The sequence below is a fragment of the Mustela nigripes genome, chromosome 8 (genome assembly GCF_022355385.1).
Source record: "Mustela nigripes isolate SB6536 chromosome 8, MUSNIG.SB6536, whole genome shotgun sequence".
Classification (NCBI taxonomy): Eukaryota; Metazoa; Chordata; class Mammalia; order Carnivora; family Mustelidae; genus Mustela; species Mustela nigripes.
This window is the reverse complement of record NC_081564.1, coordinates 33,410,094-33,429,434: the sequence shown is the minus strand read 5'-3', so window position 1 is coordinate 33,429,434 and position 19,341 is coordinate 33,410,094. Positions and strand designations below refer to the sequence as shown.

General features: G+C 42.6%; 1 protein-coding gene across 1 annotated transcript in view; it reads left to right on the top strand.

Moving 5' to 3' along the window:
- Positions 1 to 19,341, top strand: part of RAB31 (RAB31, member RAS oncogene family) — a 126,918-nt gene that overhangs the window by 69,960 nt on the left and 37,617 nt on the right. The window contains exons 4-5 of the mRNA XM_059409182.1: positions 16,275 to 16,346; positions 17,462 to 17,568. Coding sequence (XP_059265165.1) covers positions 16,275 to 16,346; positions 17,462 to 17,568 — 179 coding nt within the window. The remainder of the gene's footprint in view (positions 1 to 16,274; positions 16,347 to 17,461; positions 17,569 to 19,341) is intronic.

The following is a 19,341-nucleotide window of genomic DNA, read 5'->3' as shown; positions in this document are numbered from 1 at the left end:
TGGGTTTCAAATGCACCACAGCCACAAATTCCACAAAGGTGAGTTGATGGTTCTTTGGTTAGAATAAAAGCTCTCCTCTGACTCTAACATATCTGGAGTCGACTAGATTGACTTCTGAAATCAAGTTCATCATTATACACTTTTTAAAAAAATTTTTTCAAAAAAAGATTTTATTTATTTATTTGACAGATAGAGATCACAAGTAGGCAGACAGGCAGGCCGAGAGAGAGGACGAAGCAAGCTCCCTGGTGAGCAGAGAGCCCAATGCAGGGCTCAATCCCAGGACCCTGGGATCATGACCTGAGCCGAAGGCAGAGGCTTAACCCACTGAGCCACCCAGGTGCCCCTCATCATTATATACTTTTCAAAGATGAAATTGGAGAACACATGTGCAGATTAAAAAATAGCCCCACCCCCTCCAATACTTAGTAGGAATTATGGAGTTTTGAACTTAATGGTAAAAATGACATGATGCAAAGATTTGTGTAAGAAGGTATATAATTTTTAACGACTGTCTTTTTTGGGGTATTTAAAAAATTGATGGAACACTGAAAATGCAAGAAATGCTAAATAAGAACAATATTGAATACTGTAGAGGACCTGTATGATCTTATAAAAGATGGAACTGTTGTTGAATTCTGCATATGATCTTAAATAAACAAGACTATTTAGAATTTAGAATATAATTATTTAGAATTTAGAATACTATTATTAACTATTTCAGGTGTTTAGTTAATAATGGTTGTGCGTGTTAATTTTTCTTCCTTTTTATTTATTTATTTATTTATTTATTTATTTAAAATTTGTTTTTTAAAGATTTTATTTATTTATTTGACAGAGAGAGATCACAAGTAGGCAGAGAGGCAGGCAGAGAGAGAGGAGGAAGCGGGCTCCCTGCTGAGCAGAGAGCCCGATGCGGGACTCGATCCCAGGACCCTGAGATCATGACCTGAGCCGAAGGCAGCGGCTTAACCCACTGAGCCACCCAGGTGCCCTTTTCTTCCTTTTTAAAATCTTTTTATTTAAAAGTACTCTTATACTGGGGTGCCTGGGTGGCTCAGTCAGTTAAATGGCTGACTCTTGATCTCCACTCAGGTCTCGATCTGAGGGTTGTGAGTTCAAGTGCCATGTTGGGCTCCACAATGGGTATGGGGTCTACAGAAACAAAAACAAAGACTTTTATACCTACAGAAAATTTATAAAAATATCACAGAGCTCGGGTCGCCTGGGTGGCTCAGTGGATTAAAGCTGCTGACTTCTGCTCAGGTCATGATCTCAGGGTCCTGGGATCAAGCCCCGCATCAGGCTCTCTGATCAGCAGGGAGTCTGCTTCCCTGTCTCTCTCTGCCTGTCTCTCTGCCTACTTGTGATCTCTGTCTGTCAAATAAATAAAAGCTTTAAAAAATATATCACAGAGCTCTCTAGTTTAAGTGGCTCTGCCTCAAGCTGTGGGTGTTTCTGTGGGGTGGCAGAGGCTTGCTTGTTCATCCTGGGGTTAGAGAGGCAGTAGTACCTGAGGAAGCTCTCCTCGGTCGATGCAGAAGCACAAGCAGCAAGGCACAGACACAAGGCCTTTTAATGCTAGGGTCCGACTGAGCCCATGACACATGGCCTATCTTCCATTGGCCGAGGCAAGGCATGTGGCTCAGCCCAAAGTCAAGTGACGACACATGGCCTTTAGAGGAAGTGAGAAACTACACTGGCATAAACAGCGGTTCACGCAGAGGTGAGCATTTAATTGTTGGTCATAATGTTGTCTGCCACAGGCTACTACTGGATTCTCTCAATCTGTGTACTTTGGAGGCTCCACTTTGTGCGTTCTTGAACTTCTTTTCAGAGCCTACCTCAGTCTTTCCCCACTGAGTTCTACTTTTACCCACTCTACAATGTTTCATCCAAAATGAATTTCTTGTGAAGAAATCTGAAACTGTAGAGATAATGTTTGCCCTCCTGTGGCTGTTGAGATACAGCGGATCCTTGAACAACGTGAGGGTTAGGGGTGCTGACCCTCTACATAGCTTAAAATCCACGTACAACTTTGGACCCTCCCCAAAACATAATTACTGGTACCTACTGTTGCCAAGAAGTCTTCCTGAGAACACATATTGTGTGCGATGCATGTCATACACTGTACTCCTACCATAAAGCCAGCTCTGGAAAAGAAAATGTTATTAGAAAATCGTAACAGAAAATGGGTTTACAGTACTGGACTTAAAAAAAAAAATCTGCCTTTAAGTGGATGTGTGCAGTTCAAACCCATGTTCAAGGGTCCACTGTAGTATATTCATTACTTCCTGGTCCCTGAGATGGTCTCTCCCCATGTTTCTGAAAAGAGCCAGTGAAGGTAGCTGTGGTGTGAAATTCTCTATTTACCTGTTCCTTGACAGGGGAACTCTTTTCCTGTCCACTCCTGCACACGTTCTAGACTTGCTTGAAGCTTCGATCTCATCAGCTTTTTGTTTTCATTCCCTGTTTCACCTGCGAAGCAGCTGAGCCATGCTTTCCTCTTTTTTGGATAATCCATCCTGGAGTCTTAGTGGTTGGAAATAAAATGAACTTATAAATGCTTTTGTCTGCATTTGTTTCTGTGGGGATTATCAGCGTGTAGAGTATTACCTCTCTTTTGGAGAAACGGCTTTATTGAGGGATGCCTGGGTGTCTGAAGTGTCTGCCTTCAGCTCAGGTCATGATCCCAGGGTCCTGGGATCAAGCCTCGAGTCAGGCTCCCTGCTCAGCAGGAAGCCTGCTTCTCCCTTTCCCTGCTGCTCATGTTCTTTCTCAAATAAATAAATGAAATCTTAAAAAAAAAAGGGGGGGGGCAGGGAGAAAAACAGGGGCACCTGGGTGGCTCGGTAGGTTAAACCTCTGCCTTCAGCTCAGGTCATGATCTCAGGTCCTGGGATTGAGCCCCGCATTGGACTCCTTGCTCAGCAGGAGCCTGCTTCCCACCCCGCCACCTCGCCTGCCTCTCTGCCTACTTGTGATCTCTCTCTGTCAAGTAAATAAATAAAATCTTTAAAAAAAAATACAAACCCACCTTTAATGAGATATAATTCACAGACCATACAATTGACTCACTTAAAGGGTACAGTTCAGTGGACTCTAGTATGTTAAGATTGTACAACTGTTGCCACAATTAATTTTAAACCCATTAATAGTCATTGCCCATTTCTTCCTAAGTCCCCCAGCCCTTGGCTGCTTTCTGCCTCTAGATTCACCTCCTTTGGACATTTCATATAAATGGAATCATGCTGGGTGTTTTGAGGACTGGCTTCTTAACACTTAGCATAATGTTACCAATGTTCATCCACACTGTAACTTGAATCAGTGCTTCTTTCTTTTTCATGGCTGACTAATACTCCATTCTATGGATGCCATACATTTTGTTTATCCATTTATCAAGTGATGGACATTTAGATCGCTTCCACATTTGGGCTCTTAAGAGTAATGCTGCTTTAAGCATTTACGTACAAGTTTTTATTTAGATAGCTTTATTTGTTCTTTAATCTCTTGGGAATATATCTGGGACTGAAATTGATGGGTCTTCTAGTAATTCTATGTTTAGTATTTTGAAGATCCACCAAACTTCTCCAAAGTCACTGCACCATTTTATATCCCTACCCACAATGTACAAGGTTCTGCATTCCCACCAACACTTGTCTTTGCCAGACTCAGGGTTATTCCTTTATGTTCTTCTAAGAACTTCATAGTTTCAGCTCTTGCCTTTAGCTCTATGATTCATTTGTTATAATTTTTGCATATCTTAGAAGGAGGGGATTCAACTTTACTCTCCTTGTCTTGCTATCATACAAAATCATTTGTCCCAACACAGTTTGTTGAAAAGATTATTCTTTGCCCAAATTGATTTTCTTGGCACCTTTGTTGATGTGATAATCAGTTGACCACGAATGTGTGGTTTAATTCTGGACTCAGTTCTCTTTCTTTGATCTAATTTTTACCCTTCTGTCAATACCACGGTGCCCTGATTGCTGCAGGCTTTGCAGCAAGTTTGAAAATTAGGAAGTATGAGTCCTCTACCTTTGTCCTTTATCAAGAATGTTGCGGCTATTCTGCGTCCCTTTCATTTCACAGGAATTTTAGGATGGGAGTTTACATTTTTGCAAAAACTCCAGATGTATTTGTTAGTGATTATGTTAAATGTGTAGATGAATATGAAGTCACCTACTCCTTAAGCCTTTAAGTTATAAGTGGTAAGCAAGTTGCAAGCTGTTTTCATCTTTAATTGTGGACCGGAAGTATAGCCTTGACCTCAGAATGGTACCTTAAGAAAAAATTCTGAATACACGTTAAATCTTTGAAATATTAAAATGTGTTTCCTGTAACAAATTCATATAGAACTCTAAATAAAGTTATATTTATGAAGTGATCACTTACAATTTACCAAAATATTACTCGATTTGAACTGCATGATACTTGACTGAATTATGTTTTTTTTTAAAAATGAACCTATATTCAAAATAGTATTAATTGCCGCTGACTTAGTTTTTTTCAGCAGTATTATCTAATCCAGGGCCAGACTTTATTACTTTAATAGATACTATTCAAGACAGTGTGACAATATGCTGAAATCCATTGATTCAAAGGCTTATAGTGACTCTCCTAGTGAGTGTACAGACTTCCTCCCCCCCAATTTTAAGATGTTTCATGCACTCCAGAAAATAATATGATAAGTATATTAACACCACCAAGATTTGTTTACTCTTTGCTTGTTCCTGGTTGGGGTGCCTGGGTGACTCAGTTGGTGAAACATCTGTCTTCAGCTCAGGTCATGATCCCGGAGTCCGGGGATCGAGTCCCACATGGGGGCTCCCTGCTCAGTGGACAGCCTGCTTCTCCCTCTGCCTGCCGCTCCCCCTGCTTGTGCGTGCTCTCTGTCAAATAAATAAATAAAGTCTCGGAAAAAAAAAAAAAAGGAATTTTCCTGGGATCTGAGTACCCGAAGAAGGCAAACTCTCACTGATGCCCTCCAGAAACCAACGGCTTAGTGGTTTGTGGAACCATGCTGGTGTTCGTCTCGTTCGTCCTTAATTTGCAGGCCCTCCCAGGCTCCTACAGGGACAGGACGACATAGGCAGAGACAGCTGAGAGGCAGCCAAGCCAGGCTGAGGCTGAAATGCCCCCGTGGGTCCCTGAGAAAGAAAAGAGAACTAAGGTAGCAGATAGCTGAGGTCAAATTGGGGCTTGACAAACATCAAAAGAAACTTTTTTTGGCTTTCTTTCCTTCTTTCTTCGGGGCCCCAGACTCTGTGGTCAAGAGAGTGGTTCTCTTTTCATCAACTGTGACCAAAGTCAGAGGAAATGTTGACCTTTGGATGTCCTTGGAGAATGGGGCCTGTTAGAAACTCAGAATGAGCTGTTCTTTGTTTCCTTCTTGCTTGCCCCGTGGCCTCTGGCAATGCAGGCCTGGCTCCAAGCCGCAGCAGCAAAAAGCACGGGCAGACTCTGCTCCTCACCCATGGCTGGAGGGAAATTACTTCGCCCTTAAACCTTTCCCACACCCACGAAAGAATTTACCTTCAGTGGAAGAGGGTCAGTCCCTGGTTTTGCTTTCCTTCTCCGCCTATCACAAGAGAACACTGCTTTTATTGATTGATTTATTTTTAAAAGATTTTATTTATTTACTTGACAGACAGATCACAAGCAGGCAGAGAGGCAGGCAAAGAGAAAGGGGGAAGCAGGCTCCCTGCTGAGCAGAGAGCCCGGGACTCCATCCCAGGACCCCGAGGCCATGACCTGAGCTGAAGGCAGAGGCTTAACCCACTGAACCACCCAGGCGCCCGAGAACGCTGCTTTTAATCAGTACACATTGATGTCCTGATTGGGAAAATATTCCTCCTCGCCACACTCCACTCTTGTCACTCCCCCTCAAAAGGAAAACCCGATGCAGACTGTGTAGTCAGGAGACACACAGAAGCCTGTGAATCTGGTAAAAGCTGTTAAAAATGAGGTAAACAGTTCCTCGGATAGGACTGTGCCCCGTCATCTCCTTTTAGAAGAAGCCTCAGGAATCCCCTACAGCCAAAGAGGTCAGTGGATCTTTAAAACTTGGTGACAGAAGCTGCGGAAGGAAAGGGTGACTGTGGCATTCGAGTTGGGGTGTCCGATGGCAGCAGGGTCCAGAGTCACCACTGTGGGCAGGCCCGGTTCCCAGAGGTGTCCTGTTTGGGGGGGGGGGTTGGCGTCATTTAGGAAATTAGGAGATGGGGGGAGAATGCCACTGGCGGGAAAGAAAGAGGAAGGACATGGCCATGTATTGAAATGAATTTAGTAAGTCCTAAGGGAAACCCCAAGCACTAGTGCCCTCAAGCCTGTGCCATGGGAAGGCCGGAAGTGAGGGAGAGGAAATGAGGAGTGGACAGACAGGAACAGCAGAGAGGGTAGCCTCGAGCATCAAGTCTTACACAGCAAGAATGAGCTTCTCCTGCTCACAAGTGGCCCTGGCCCCTTGGTCCCATAGCTCCCTCTCTGTCACAGTCGACCCCACTGTGGTCCTTTAGGCCCCGGTAGGTCTCCCCTCCTCCAGGCCTGCCTGCACTGCCCCACTGGGCGGTGGGGGGAGGGTGGACGGTGGCGGGAGTGTTCTGGGAGGGAGGGTCATGCCACCAGGGGAAGATCCTTCACAAGTCAGGCAATGACATTTTCCTGGTGTGTATTTTGGTCTGGGACGGCCTAAGTAGCTTCTAATTATGAAGCATTGTCTGTGCCTCCTGGGTTGAGGCCAGTTTCCGTTCTCCTACTCTCTTCGGGCAAAGACTTGCGCTGAGGAAGAAGCAGCTAAGAAGCACTTTATCTGGTTGTGTTTTTCTCCCCTCTCCCTGCCCTCCCCCATTCCCCCCTCTCCCTCCCCACTCCTCCCCACTTCGCTTTTTACCTTCCTGCATCTACTTTCCTAAGTCTGGTTCAAATACAGACCAAGCCCGGGAATGTCATTCGTGACAAGGGAATTAGGCACGCGGACTTCGTTTAAGAACAAAAGAGCGTGCTCCTGAGGTGCCAAAGGACGTGTCCAAGCAGGAACAGCTGGCGTGTCCTTAGAACACAGAGCTCGCTGTTTGGAGAAGGTTATCCCCAGAGCGGCCCCTTTGAAGGCGGCCTGACTCCACTCCTCTTCTGCACCTTCTGTTTGTCTCCTGGGGCGGCTCCAACAGATCCCTCACAGCTCCCTCCCAATTCTGAAAGTCAGGAGTCCAAGTAGGGCTCACCAGGCCAAGAGCAAGACATAGGTAGTGCTGTGTTCCTTTCTGGAGGGTTTGGGATAGAATCCGTTTCTGGCCTTTCTCAGAGGCTGCCGCATTCCCCAGTTTGTGCACGCATTCCTCCCCCCATCCTCAAGGCCAGCCGCAGAGCCATCTTCCAAGCTCTCTGACTCTCTTGCCTTCCTCCGCCGTTTATGAAGACCCTGATGCTGCTGTTGGACACTGTACGATAATCTTCTCATCTCAAGGTCAGCTGTCAGCACTCCTTTTTTTTTTTTAAATCTTTTCTTAACTTTTTACTGACATATACTTTTAACAGAATAAAATGCACAAATTGTAGACATTAATTATAAGTTTGTTGAGTTTCGACAATTGTATGTACCTATGCAACCACAATCCCAATCAAGATATAAGACATTTACATTATCTGAAAAAGACCCACTTGCCTCCTTTCATTTAATTTTCCCCAGAAAGAAATCACTTAAAAATTAATAAACTTTATTGTTTAAAGCAGTTTTAGGCCACAGCAAAATTGAAGGGGAAAATATAAAGATTTACCATATACCCTTGCCCCCACACATACATAGCTTTTCCCACTGTCAACATCCCACAGCTATCAGCACTCTTAATTCCATTAGCAACCTCAATGCCCCCTTGCCATGGAGCATAACATATTTACGGGTCCCAGGGATTAAGATATGGACATCTTTGGGGATTGTTGTTCTACCTTCCACCGCCCTAGAATAGTTCCCATCATGTACCGGGTGATCAAGAGATACTTATTGAATGACTGAATATGTTTAGTATAAGACCGTATCAGCATTATATCAATTTATGCAGCATTTCATTTTGGGGAAGCAACTGAGGAATGGAAACAGTATGGAATTTGGAGTCAGAAGAGCTGTGTTCAAGGGCTGGTTATAGCCTTTAAGAGCTGTGTGTCTGTGGGCAATTTATTGAACCATTCGGAGCCCAGTTTCTCATCTGTAAAATGGGGACAGTTTTACCCAGCTTACCTGCCTTCACAGGGTTATTGATTCATCACGTGTGTTCCGCCCTTACGTGTTTCTTGAGCCCCTGCTATGGCCCAGAGTGGGGGTCAGGAAGGGATCTCAGAGGACATGGCTGTTGAAAAAGGTGTGAATGAAAGGTGGGCATGAGGATGTCTAGCGGAGGTGGGTCTCGTCTGGAGAAGGCCTATGGGACAACCCTGAGGGCTCCATGTGGCTGGGTGTTCAGGGAGCCGGGAGGAGGCCAGGGGCTGGGGAGAGAGGGAGGGAGGCCGGGCCGAGTGCCCGAATGACACCATAGGACAGACTTTGGATTTTCTGCCTAGTAAGTTAGAAGGATTTTGAAAAATGACACCATTTGACTTTGTTGGAAGAAAAAAATCACTCTGCTTTACAGTTAACAGAATATGACGTCAAGTGTTTGCTTCTGAGGATTCCAGTGGCGGGGGTGGGGTGGGAGGGAGGTGGAAACATGCCAGGGACCATGTGTTCGGGCTGATCTTGAGACTAGGAGATGAGAGCATGGGCGCGCGTTGTACCGTACTCTCTTCTTGTGCGTATGGTTGAAAATTTCCACAATTAAAAAGTCAAAAATAGATTCTATGTTGTGTGTAAATAACATAACTCACAAGTTAAAAACAGGAACCTTCTGGCTGCTGTGTGGCCACTACCGTATCTAAGTACTCCAGTGGAAACTTCCAGATAGCCAGTCAAAGGAAAGATGGGTCTGTAGGCTGCTCTCGGTGAACATGGCACAGAGGCCTGGGTGCACGGCGTTTTGGGGGTGAATGAAACCACACGCCTGAGAATGTGTTTTGTGTGACTCTGATCTCTTCCCAGCAAGCTGCTTTCACAGACTCAAGGAACTCCTTGTGGGTGCCCAGGAAGGCAGGCTTTCCTGGGAGCACCATGCTGGTGGGGCTGTAGGACGGAAGGGTACCACTGCCGGGGAGCGCTGGGTCAGGCCTCTGCTTTGAGGCCCATGGGCCAACATCTGTCCTGCTCTGGGAGTAATCCCAGGCGATGTTTGTTTTGCAGTCCCATTCTGCAGGGAGACCTCTCTCGAGGACGGGATGTTTACTGTGAACAGGAGGGCTGTATGCAGATGGGAGAGATCAAACCTACCTGAGCAGAGTATGGAGAGAGGGAGACTCATGACCAACCCTCATGGCATTTCCTTCCCGTAAATGGGGACTGTGTGCGATGAGAAACGCAGAAAGCTTCTGGACGGGGTTGGGCAGAGTTCTGGACTTGGAGGCAATTCCTCTGGCTTGCTAGCAGACAGGAAGAAGAGTTGAGATTCTCTGTAGTTGGGTATTACGTGGGTGGGAAGAAATGTATTTCTACCTCATTTCAAAACCTTGACTTTTGTCTTACACATTATTCTGAGGATGAGAATACGCCAGTTCATTACCTCGTCTTTTCTCAAAACACAAATCTGTGCCCTTCCCACCAACACCTTATCTTGTGGAAGGATGTTTGGATTTGTGTTGTATCATCGTCTCCCCAAGGAGGTTTGCACTGTTCCTTGTCAAAAAGGAGTCCACTGGAGGTCAAGTTACCTCTAAAACCCAGCTTTCTCCTGGTGCTTTTGCTTCAATGCCCTGACCCCTGAATGCCAAGGAAACTCTTTGTCTTTAATTAGCAAATTGAAAGAAGAAAGAAGGGGTGTGTGTGTGTGTGTGTCAAAATCTTTTCTCACTCTAAAGTAGTGTATCCTATTAAAATGTTTTTTAAAACAATCTGGACATATTATAATAAGTGGTGCTCTGCCTATCACGGTATTATTCAGAAATAACTGTTAATAGTCCCAGCCCCTTTTCTCTTCACCTCTACCTACTATTGGATTTTAGGACATCTGAGTGGGTCTATTAAATAGGACTTCTGCTTCTCCGTGGAAGGAGAGGGTCTGTGTAGACACCAGAAATGTTCTTCTGAATGGCACAGAAAGAACATTCAGTAATGGTTTTTCCATTCAGCTTTTGCCAGCTGAGAATGTTGGGAATGTCAAGAATTTTCCTCTACCACTTCCCTCTTTGTTTGAATCCTGTGGAATCACAGGATATGTTTTGGTTTCTGCCCTTGACTGCCCAGAGGCTCAGGGTTCTGCAGGATGTGAGAATTTCACTGTGTGCTGGCACTGGATACAGACCAGCCTGGGTTCTCCCAGGCTGCATACAAGCGACTCACCAGGGACAGCGCTGTCTGAAAATCGTTACATGTGACCCATTCCTACACGTTCCTGGACCTGATGCAAGAGTGGCCTGGCTTGGATAATTCTCCTGTGGGGAGGCAGAGCTCAGCTGGAGCCTGTCCTTGTTTTTGAAAATTCGTGAGTTTTCCACTACTGCTCCTTCTTGACATGCAGAGTTTTTGCTGCTATGGAATTTATGATGCCACAAACCTGCATTTAAGGAATTTTGCCTGAAGCAGACTGGGTGGTCTGGAGGATTCAGATATTTCCTGGAATAAGACTTTCCACTGTGAGCTGAACAGTGTGTGCATGGGATGCGAAGAAAGGAGACCTCTGTTGTAGGTAATGCACTTGGAGGAATCAAGTGCAGGGCGAAGGAAAAAGAGGTTCCATTTGAAGTCTCCCTTGCCTTGGCCATGAGTAACATCACAGAGCTGGAAAAACCTTAGTTACCACCACTCACCCCACCTCCACTGTTATCTGATCTGAAAGTATTGGGGTTTGTAGCCAATGGTCAGGAATGAATTCTTGAGGCATCTTTGATGTAAACAGGGTGGTTTTATTAAAACACGGGACAAGACCTATAGGCAGAAAGAGATGAACTGGGGTCAGGAAGAGTGGCTGTTTATATACTTTTAAGTTGGAAGTGGGTTAGGGATAGCATCAGTCTCTAAGGAATTTGGAAGCAAGGACCTTGGAGGGTTAGCTGTTCTTAGGAAAAGGTCATTTACTACTAGTGACACTTTAGTCATGGGTCCCTTCAGATGTGTATCAGTGGGCCATATGCTTGGAGGATGATTGCTAACACATACTTTGGGGGGGTGTAGACATAAAGGAAATTTCCAAAGGATTTTTATATGTGAAAGGAGACTTACAGGATCCTGGAGGTCAGGCTAATGTTAAGCTAAATTATTAACACCCAGACCGTTGAGTCCTTAGAGGAAGGTCACTCTGCCTGTCTCAAGGACGTGTGTAAATTGTAAGGAGATAGAATTTTTTTCTTTTGCTTTTGCTTTTGTTTCCCACATCACTACCTGCATTTTACCAGAATAGAGCCAGGCTCTATTAGACTCCCTAGATCTCTTCATGCTTTGCCTTTAATGTGGGTTCTGAGCATACTAGGTCTCAAGATGTTAATAAATATTACTTGAACAAAGGTTAAAAAAAAAATCAATTGAGACGTCTGAGTTAAAACCAAAACAAATAGATTTCTTCACTACAGAAATTTTCAGAGTCTTTAATACACTAATAAGACTTCACAAATCTCTAGGGGGACATTATTAGGTAAAGTGTTTCTGAAACTTATTTGGCTAAGAAATGTTTTTGTTCCAAAAAGTACCTCATGAACGTAGGGTTCAGTAGAAGACCCTTGGGAAATACTAGACTGTGCCCCTTATGTCTCATGCCGTCTCTTATTTTTTCAGAAACATGAGTTTCACTGCTGCCTGGCAGTCCGTTGCATGGCTAAGGGCAAAGGATGAAGAGACGTAGACTCAGAGGGAGTCTAGACAAATTTACTTTTCTGGTCCCTGATGGCTAGACATTGAAATAGGTTCCAGTTTTTCAGCATGACTGATAGTTCTGGAGTGAAATCTCGTTACTTTGTGACCATCTCTGACCATTCCCTTCAGAAGCGCAATCCTTGAATCGGTGTATGAACATTTTCTTGCTCTTGCTATTCATTGTTTTGTTGCTTTCCAGAAAGGTTATGCCTCTGTCTCCCAGTTCCTGTAGTGGGGACAGGGTTAGCATCCATCTGTAAAAGCTGAGAAGTCTGAGAAGGTTGAATGAAACTGTTCCCTTCTCTTTTATTCTGTAGACATGTAATCTTTGAAAATACACAGTTGTACAACACCAAGTACACGAACAGCCATTTCTTTTGAGGGTCAGATTTGCTTTTCACAATTCCCTGTGCTTTTTCTAAATAATTAAATGTCACTTGAGAGTCATCTGAGTACTCTAATTTTTAGTATTCTAGATATTTTGTTGGGTAGTTAGAGAAGAAGGAATTTTGAACTGATGTCTGTCCTGCTAAGTTTTGAAGAACTCTTCAAGGTGAGATTTAAAAATTACAGCAACCTCCTGTGATTGTAAAACTGTGTTTCTAGAAGAATCTTTTAGGTGAGTGTTTTCATCAGTCTTAATTTGGGCTCTACGGAAATTGAATTACGTCATGTTGAGTATTGAAGTCAATTGTGGTGCTTTTGTTTTTATGTTTGTGTGGGGAAGAGTATACACATTGTAAACTAGAAGTGATTTATCTTTTTGTCCTCCACAAATATTATCCTTTGGTCAGTGCATTATTGGGTTTTGGACTAGAGATGAACTTTCAACTCGTTAAAACCCCAAGTACCTGGCAATAAAGTCATTTAAGTGGCTTCACCAACAGATTTATTTCAGAATGATTCCATTTGGAGGAAGGAAGGAACAAGTAATGCATTATATACAAAGATCTATTCAATAATCCATGAGTCCTGCACACCAGTGGCCATTTCAGATTCAGCTCATGGTATTATAGCTGAAAATGACTCTGTCTTAAGAAGATGTTCACAATTTACTCTTCTCTGTGCTTGAGTCCACGAGTATCTTGATTTTTGAGATGTAAATTTTGTACCTATGTGCTGTGTTTAAGTGGACCTTTCTTATATGGAAGATATTTTGAAAAAAAAATGGGCATTTTATGTAATTGGGCTGAAGGACACTTTATATGCATTCCTTACCCTTAGCAAAGCAGGAATGTTTCAACAATACATTGCTTTTTCCTCCCTTTGGGCAAGAATTCTGATTTTATTTTCTATATGTGGAGTGGATTGCCAAAGGACGAATTAAAAATAGATTTATTGATGCCTAACAATTACAACAAACACACAGTGTTGGGTAGTGAATATGCAAGGCAAGCATGGTAAATGGCCTGCTGTCCTCCAGTGAGTCCTGGCAAGAGGCCAAGGGCCGTCAGCTGGGAACTCCTGGGTTCATCCTGAACCCCATCCAACCCATCCCCTTTTATGAAAACCACAGAGGCACCAGGAAGATTTCTGCTCAAGGCAGACAAAGGCTAGAAGTTAAGAAAGAGCCTGCTTCCTTCCACACTCTTGAGAGTGCGCCACTAGCCTTCCTCAGTGCATTAAAAGGGAAATTGTGGGAACCGATGTGCTTCACATTTCCAAATAGGATCATTTCAGTTTGCCAGGTCTTTATTCGGTGATCAGTATTCCGGGAGAAATAAACATGAATGAACGGTGGTTCTGTTGTTCGCTGGGAAAGCTTCAGGATCCATTCTTCCTTACCCCCCTGCTCCTTATCCTACTCCAATAAAAATGGCTGCTTTTGCTTTTTTAACTTGAAAACTTATTTAATTTAAAAAAAAAACATTGTAAACATTTGTGCAATGTATAATGCTATGTATAGTGCTCTTTTAAGAAAATTGTGCATATCACTAGAAATCCCACATGAATATTTTGAGAAACATTATTGTAACTGTACACACAGGCAAACCCACTCACATTTTACCCTAAATCATAGCATACTCCATAGGCTGCTTTGAGATGTTTTTTATTCCTTCAACAGTATGTAACCTTTTCCTGTACATGAAAATCCCCACCATCGTTTTAATTATTGCAGGCTATTCCATTATACCCAGAGACCATTAATGGATTCTCTATGGTGAACCGTTAGGGGGTTTTCAAATATTTGCTCCCACGTATAACACAGGGACGAGGTTCTTGGTGTGTGTGACGATCACTTGAGTATACGTTCCTGTAAGTGGAATTGCTGGGTCAAACAATATGCACATTTAAACTTTTGATATATATTATCAACAGTGGCTTTTAAAGAAAGTCTTTTTTAAAAGAAAAAGTCATATATTTAAAGTGTACAACATGATGGCTTGATGTACATAGATATAGTGAAATTATTACTAGAGTCAAACTAGTTAACATACCTTCTCACAATTATCTTTTCCCTTTTGTAAATGACCAAAGCACCTGAAATCTACTCTTTTGGCAAATTTCCAGAATCAATACAATATGATTAACCAGTCACTGTGTGTGTTGTTTCTAGAACTTATTCACCCTTTGTAACTGCAACTTTGTACCCTTTCACCAACATTTCTGCAATTCCTTCCCTTGCCTACTCCTGTTAACCACCCTTCTACTCTCTCCTTCTGTGTATTTGACTTTTTAAGATTCCATCTGTAAGTGAGATGCAGTTTTTTTCTTTCTACACCTGGCTTCTTTCATTTGGCTTAATATATTTTAGATTCATCCATGTTGCTGCAAACGGCAGGATTCTTTTTTAAGTGCTGGGTTGTATTCCATTGTATATATAGACACACACCGCACTTTCTTCATTCATTCATTCATTAGTAGGCACTTAGGTTGTTTGCATGTCTTGTGCATTGTGAATAAGGCTGTGATGCATGTGGAAGTGCAGATATCTTGTCGAAGTACTTGATTTCATTTCTTTTAGGTATATACCCAAAAAGGGAATTTCTGGATCATATAGTTGTGTTTTTTGTGGACCCTTCGTACTCTTTTCTACAGTGGCTCCACCAATTTATATTCCCAATGGTGCATCGGGGTTTCCTTTTTTCACCAATATTTATTATCTTTTGTCTTTTTGGTAATAGCCATCCTAACAGGTATGATATCTCATTGTGATTCTGATTTGTATTTCTCTGAAGATTAGTGATGTTGAGCATCTTTTTATAAGAAGGTTTTTTTAAAAAAAGATTTTATTTATTTGAGAGAGGCAGAGAGCTTGAGAGAGAGAGAGAACATGCACAAGTAGGGGGAGGGGCAGAGAGAAGCAGGCTCCCCACTGAGCAGGGATCCTGACCTGGGGCTTGAACCCAAGACCCTGAGATCATGACCTGAGCCAAAGGCAGACATTTAACCAACTGAGCCACCCAGGTGCCCAAAGAAGGTCTTAAAACACATTCCCATGTAACATGTGGGAGTGGCCCCCTGCCCAAATCCAAACCAACAATGGATATAATAAATCTATTTGATATTTAATAAATTAATACATGCCTCTTCATTGCTTTTATTTTCATTTCTCTTAGCATAATCGAATGTTTTAAAATATTTATTGGTAATTTCCGTCTCTTTCCCGGAGATTTATCTATGTCTATCCTTTGTCTATTTGTCTGTTGGGCTATCTCTTACTTCTCAGCTTTCAAAACCTTTCCACGATATAGTCTTCAAATGCATTCAAAGAGCTATTCTTCAAAATAGACATAGAATGTCTATGTATCCTCAGCTTAATTATCTATCCTCTTTTGGGATACAGGATTCAATCCCAAAAGTGACTGGTGAGCCTTTTAGTGACCAGCGAGCCGTGCTTTGCTCACGTTCTGGAATGGAGCTTGTCTGTGTCACTGTGTGCCTTTGAGGGACAGCAGCCGTGCAGGCTGAGGGCAGGTTTCGGAGTCGCCCTTGCTCAGTGGCCCTCATTAAGGACTCAGTGAGGGTCTTGTGATCTGTGTCAGTCTCCTTTTGTCCTCCCCTTGGCAAACATCTTTTTCTTACCAGTGAATAATTCTAATGAGATTGCCCTGGGTCAGTCGTATTAGATAAGTAATGAGCAGCAGAGAAAATAAAATTCATAGAAGAGGAACATTTAAAATAAAATTTATTCTTGGCCTTTGCCCAAAAGTGAATTTCACAGTCTGTTGGCCACAAGCACATGTGTGGTGGAGGAGGAGAATTTATTGCCTAACAGGGTTCCTGGGAAAATTCTAGGGAGAATTCGGGGATCCTGTAGAGATAATGTAGCAGGAAAATCTTATATTTAATTTGGGGTTGCATAAAATGTGTTGACTTTGGCCTAAAACTATGCATTGTTCTTAAACAGTTTCATTCACTGGCTCCCATGTACTATCGTGGTTCTGCTGCCGCTGTCATAGTATATGATATTACCAAACAGGTAAGAAAATAAAAGCCCTTTAAAATTTTGATGCCCTGTATGTTGATTCTTGGTCTTAGAAAGACCGAAGCGGAGGCTTGATGGCCTGAGTCTTGCCAGTAGCCTGGAGTGGGATTTCATAGCATGGTAGGCAGAGGTAATCACCATATATTGAGTTTATCAACCTCTGTGCAGTGGAGCATTTTAGATTTATCGGCCAAATTAAATAAACAACAATGATCATTTATTTTTAAAATTGACTGTCTGTTCGTCATAGAGGCAAGGTCATGCCTGCCAGTACAGCTCTGTGAAACGTCAGCTTTTCAGGAAGAGGGAAATTATTTTTAAGTCCTGCATGTTTTGTAATTATGGAATGCTGATTTTCTATTAGTGTTTCAATCACACTACTTAAAATGTCAGGGATAATGTTTATGTATGTGTCGTGTATTTGCATATATATAGTATACCATATTTTTAGTTATCACGTTGAGGATCTAGGATATCCATCAAGGAACTGCAGTGTTTGCTGGCTGTTTTTTTCCACTCCTGGAGTGCTGACTCAGCGCACAGGACTGCAGGTTCAATCACCCATCACCGTTACCACCTATGGGATCCTGAACTCTTCTACCTAAATGTGGTGTCTACCTTGACTGGTTTGCTGAGGGAGGGTTTTAAGTGAAGAGCAGCAAGGAAAATAGGATGAGAGGAAAAGAGAAAGAAAGGGAGGGGGAAACGGGGAGAGAGAGAGACAGAGACAGAGATAATGTATATCTGTATTCTTTCTCTTTCTTCCCTGAAATAAGCATGAACATGTCTAGTTCTGTGACTTCAGTCATTTTCATGTTGAATCAAAGCTATCATCTTAAATTAATGTTATTTATAGAAGAAAATTACTGGCATGATTTTCTTAACTTTGTCAAGTCTCAATTTTAGAAAAGGAAACTTTTACAGCTATTTAAGTGTATTAATAGCTAATATTAAGTCTTATGCCAAGAGGGAGGTAGGATGTTAATGTATGTGAGTTTCCTAAAAATATTTTCCTTTGTTACATTGGGTTGGGTTTATATTTCTACTTGGTTGAAATCTTGTGTTGGTGGGTCTTTACAGTGATTGATCGATTTACATTTTGGATTTAGGATTCATTTCATACCCTGAAGAAATGGGTGAAAGAACTGAAGGAACATGGTCCAGAAAACATTGTAATGGCTATTGCTGGAAACAAGTGTGATCTCTCAGATATTAGGTAAGACGCATTAAAAATTTTTTTGGTGTCGTAAACATCTCCATCTCTGAATGTCCACATGTAAAAAGCTGTCAAGCCGGTGTTGTTAAGTCTGTTCTCAGTGTAATGATTTAATCGACGGCCATCCACTTGTGGTCTGGGTAGTACATGTTCAACCGGAGTAGACATAGGGGAAAATAATGAGATGCAAATTGGATGGATCACCTAGGAGTGCATATTAAAACCTAATCTCCTCTACTGAGCACGGTCACATCCCTGACTCTAGAGGTCTTTGGGCTAAATGCTTTTATTACTATTGTTGTCCCCTTCTTTGTTATTTATCGACATTATTACAACGATGGCCATTTTAATAACACTCTCGTATGGTAAGGAGAGCTAGGATTTGTAACATTTCCCATAGCACCCGTGTTTGTTTCAGTTCTGACTTTAACTTAAGGGTGTAGTTGGGTCTATAAAATCTCACTATTTTGTTGTAGGATCTGAAGGGGACCTATTGTATAGAAGCACTTTGGTTTCCCTCAGAGACAATGGATTGTTGATCTTTCTTTACCTGGACCAAGGTTTACAGGGAGCCAGTCCACAGGGACTAGAGATTTTTTTTTATGCAGCCTGAGAAGCTAGGTCTTTTTACTAAATGAAAATGCAATGAAAAAGGAATAGTGAATTTACATCATCTCCATCCCCCTGGTTAATTTAACTCTCTGCAATTCCAGTCGTGGGTCTTCATAAAGACAACGACGTCATGCTTCAGGCTTTGCACATCCAAGTACGATTAAGCTGAAGTTTGATAAACAATGGAAACAGATCTTGCAAAAGCTCTTAACATGGCCTTTGACAAATTGCTCTGTTTCTTTGGGATTTCAAAAGCTTTGTATCACATTGCATCAGATCGGTTTATGATAACCAGCCATAAACACCACTTAATCATTTGTTCTCCCGGGGGCTGGACACATCTTTAAACTCCCCAGACTTAGCTCAGATCTCTACGTTCTTTACTGTAACCCTGAAACAGGTTGTTTGTCTAGAATTGCAAAAGAATCACTTTAACTGTTGTCGTCAGAAGTGGGGGTGGGGGTGGGAGGGTAGGAACACTCTTGGCTGAATGCGGGCACAGTCATCTGACACCCCTGGATTGTAGTGAAGGTGTGACTGTGAAGATACTAAGCCTTCCGTATTGTGACAGAACTGATGGGCTAGAATTTAAGCAGACAATGCTGTAAAGTTGACTGGAATTGGGATTCTTGGTGACATGGAACTAAATCCCACTTCAATTATTTTTGGGAAAAAGGGAACTAAAAAGCAGGATTGCCTGACTGGCATTCGATATGTTCCATATTTAGTTTCTGGCACTCTCTCTGTTTCAGTTTAAATGGCCATGGAAGGGTTTTCTCAGACTATGACAAGGCATTTGTGGCCAAGAGAGGGGATTAGGGTGGCTTAAGAGGATTGTTCCCACCATCGACATGATTAGAGTGGGAACGTAGGTAGTCTTGAAGAGGGGGGTGTTCCTAGAAGAGTACAGCCTGGCCTGATAAAACATGTCTGTGACATGTTGGCTTGGCCACAGATAGCTGAGGACAGACGTACACGTGTTTGGGGGTGAAATTTGCCTTCCATGCACTGGTATTACATTCTTCTCAGCAGTCATTCTGCTTTGTGCCAAGCCTATATGTATAGTTTCAAGATGCCCCAGCTAACGTCGTCCATCCAACTCCGTTTCAACCGTAGATTCACACACAGCTCCTCTATCCCCAGTGGGAGACAATCTAGGTG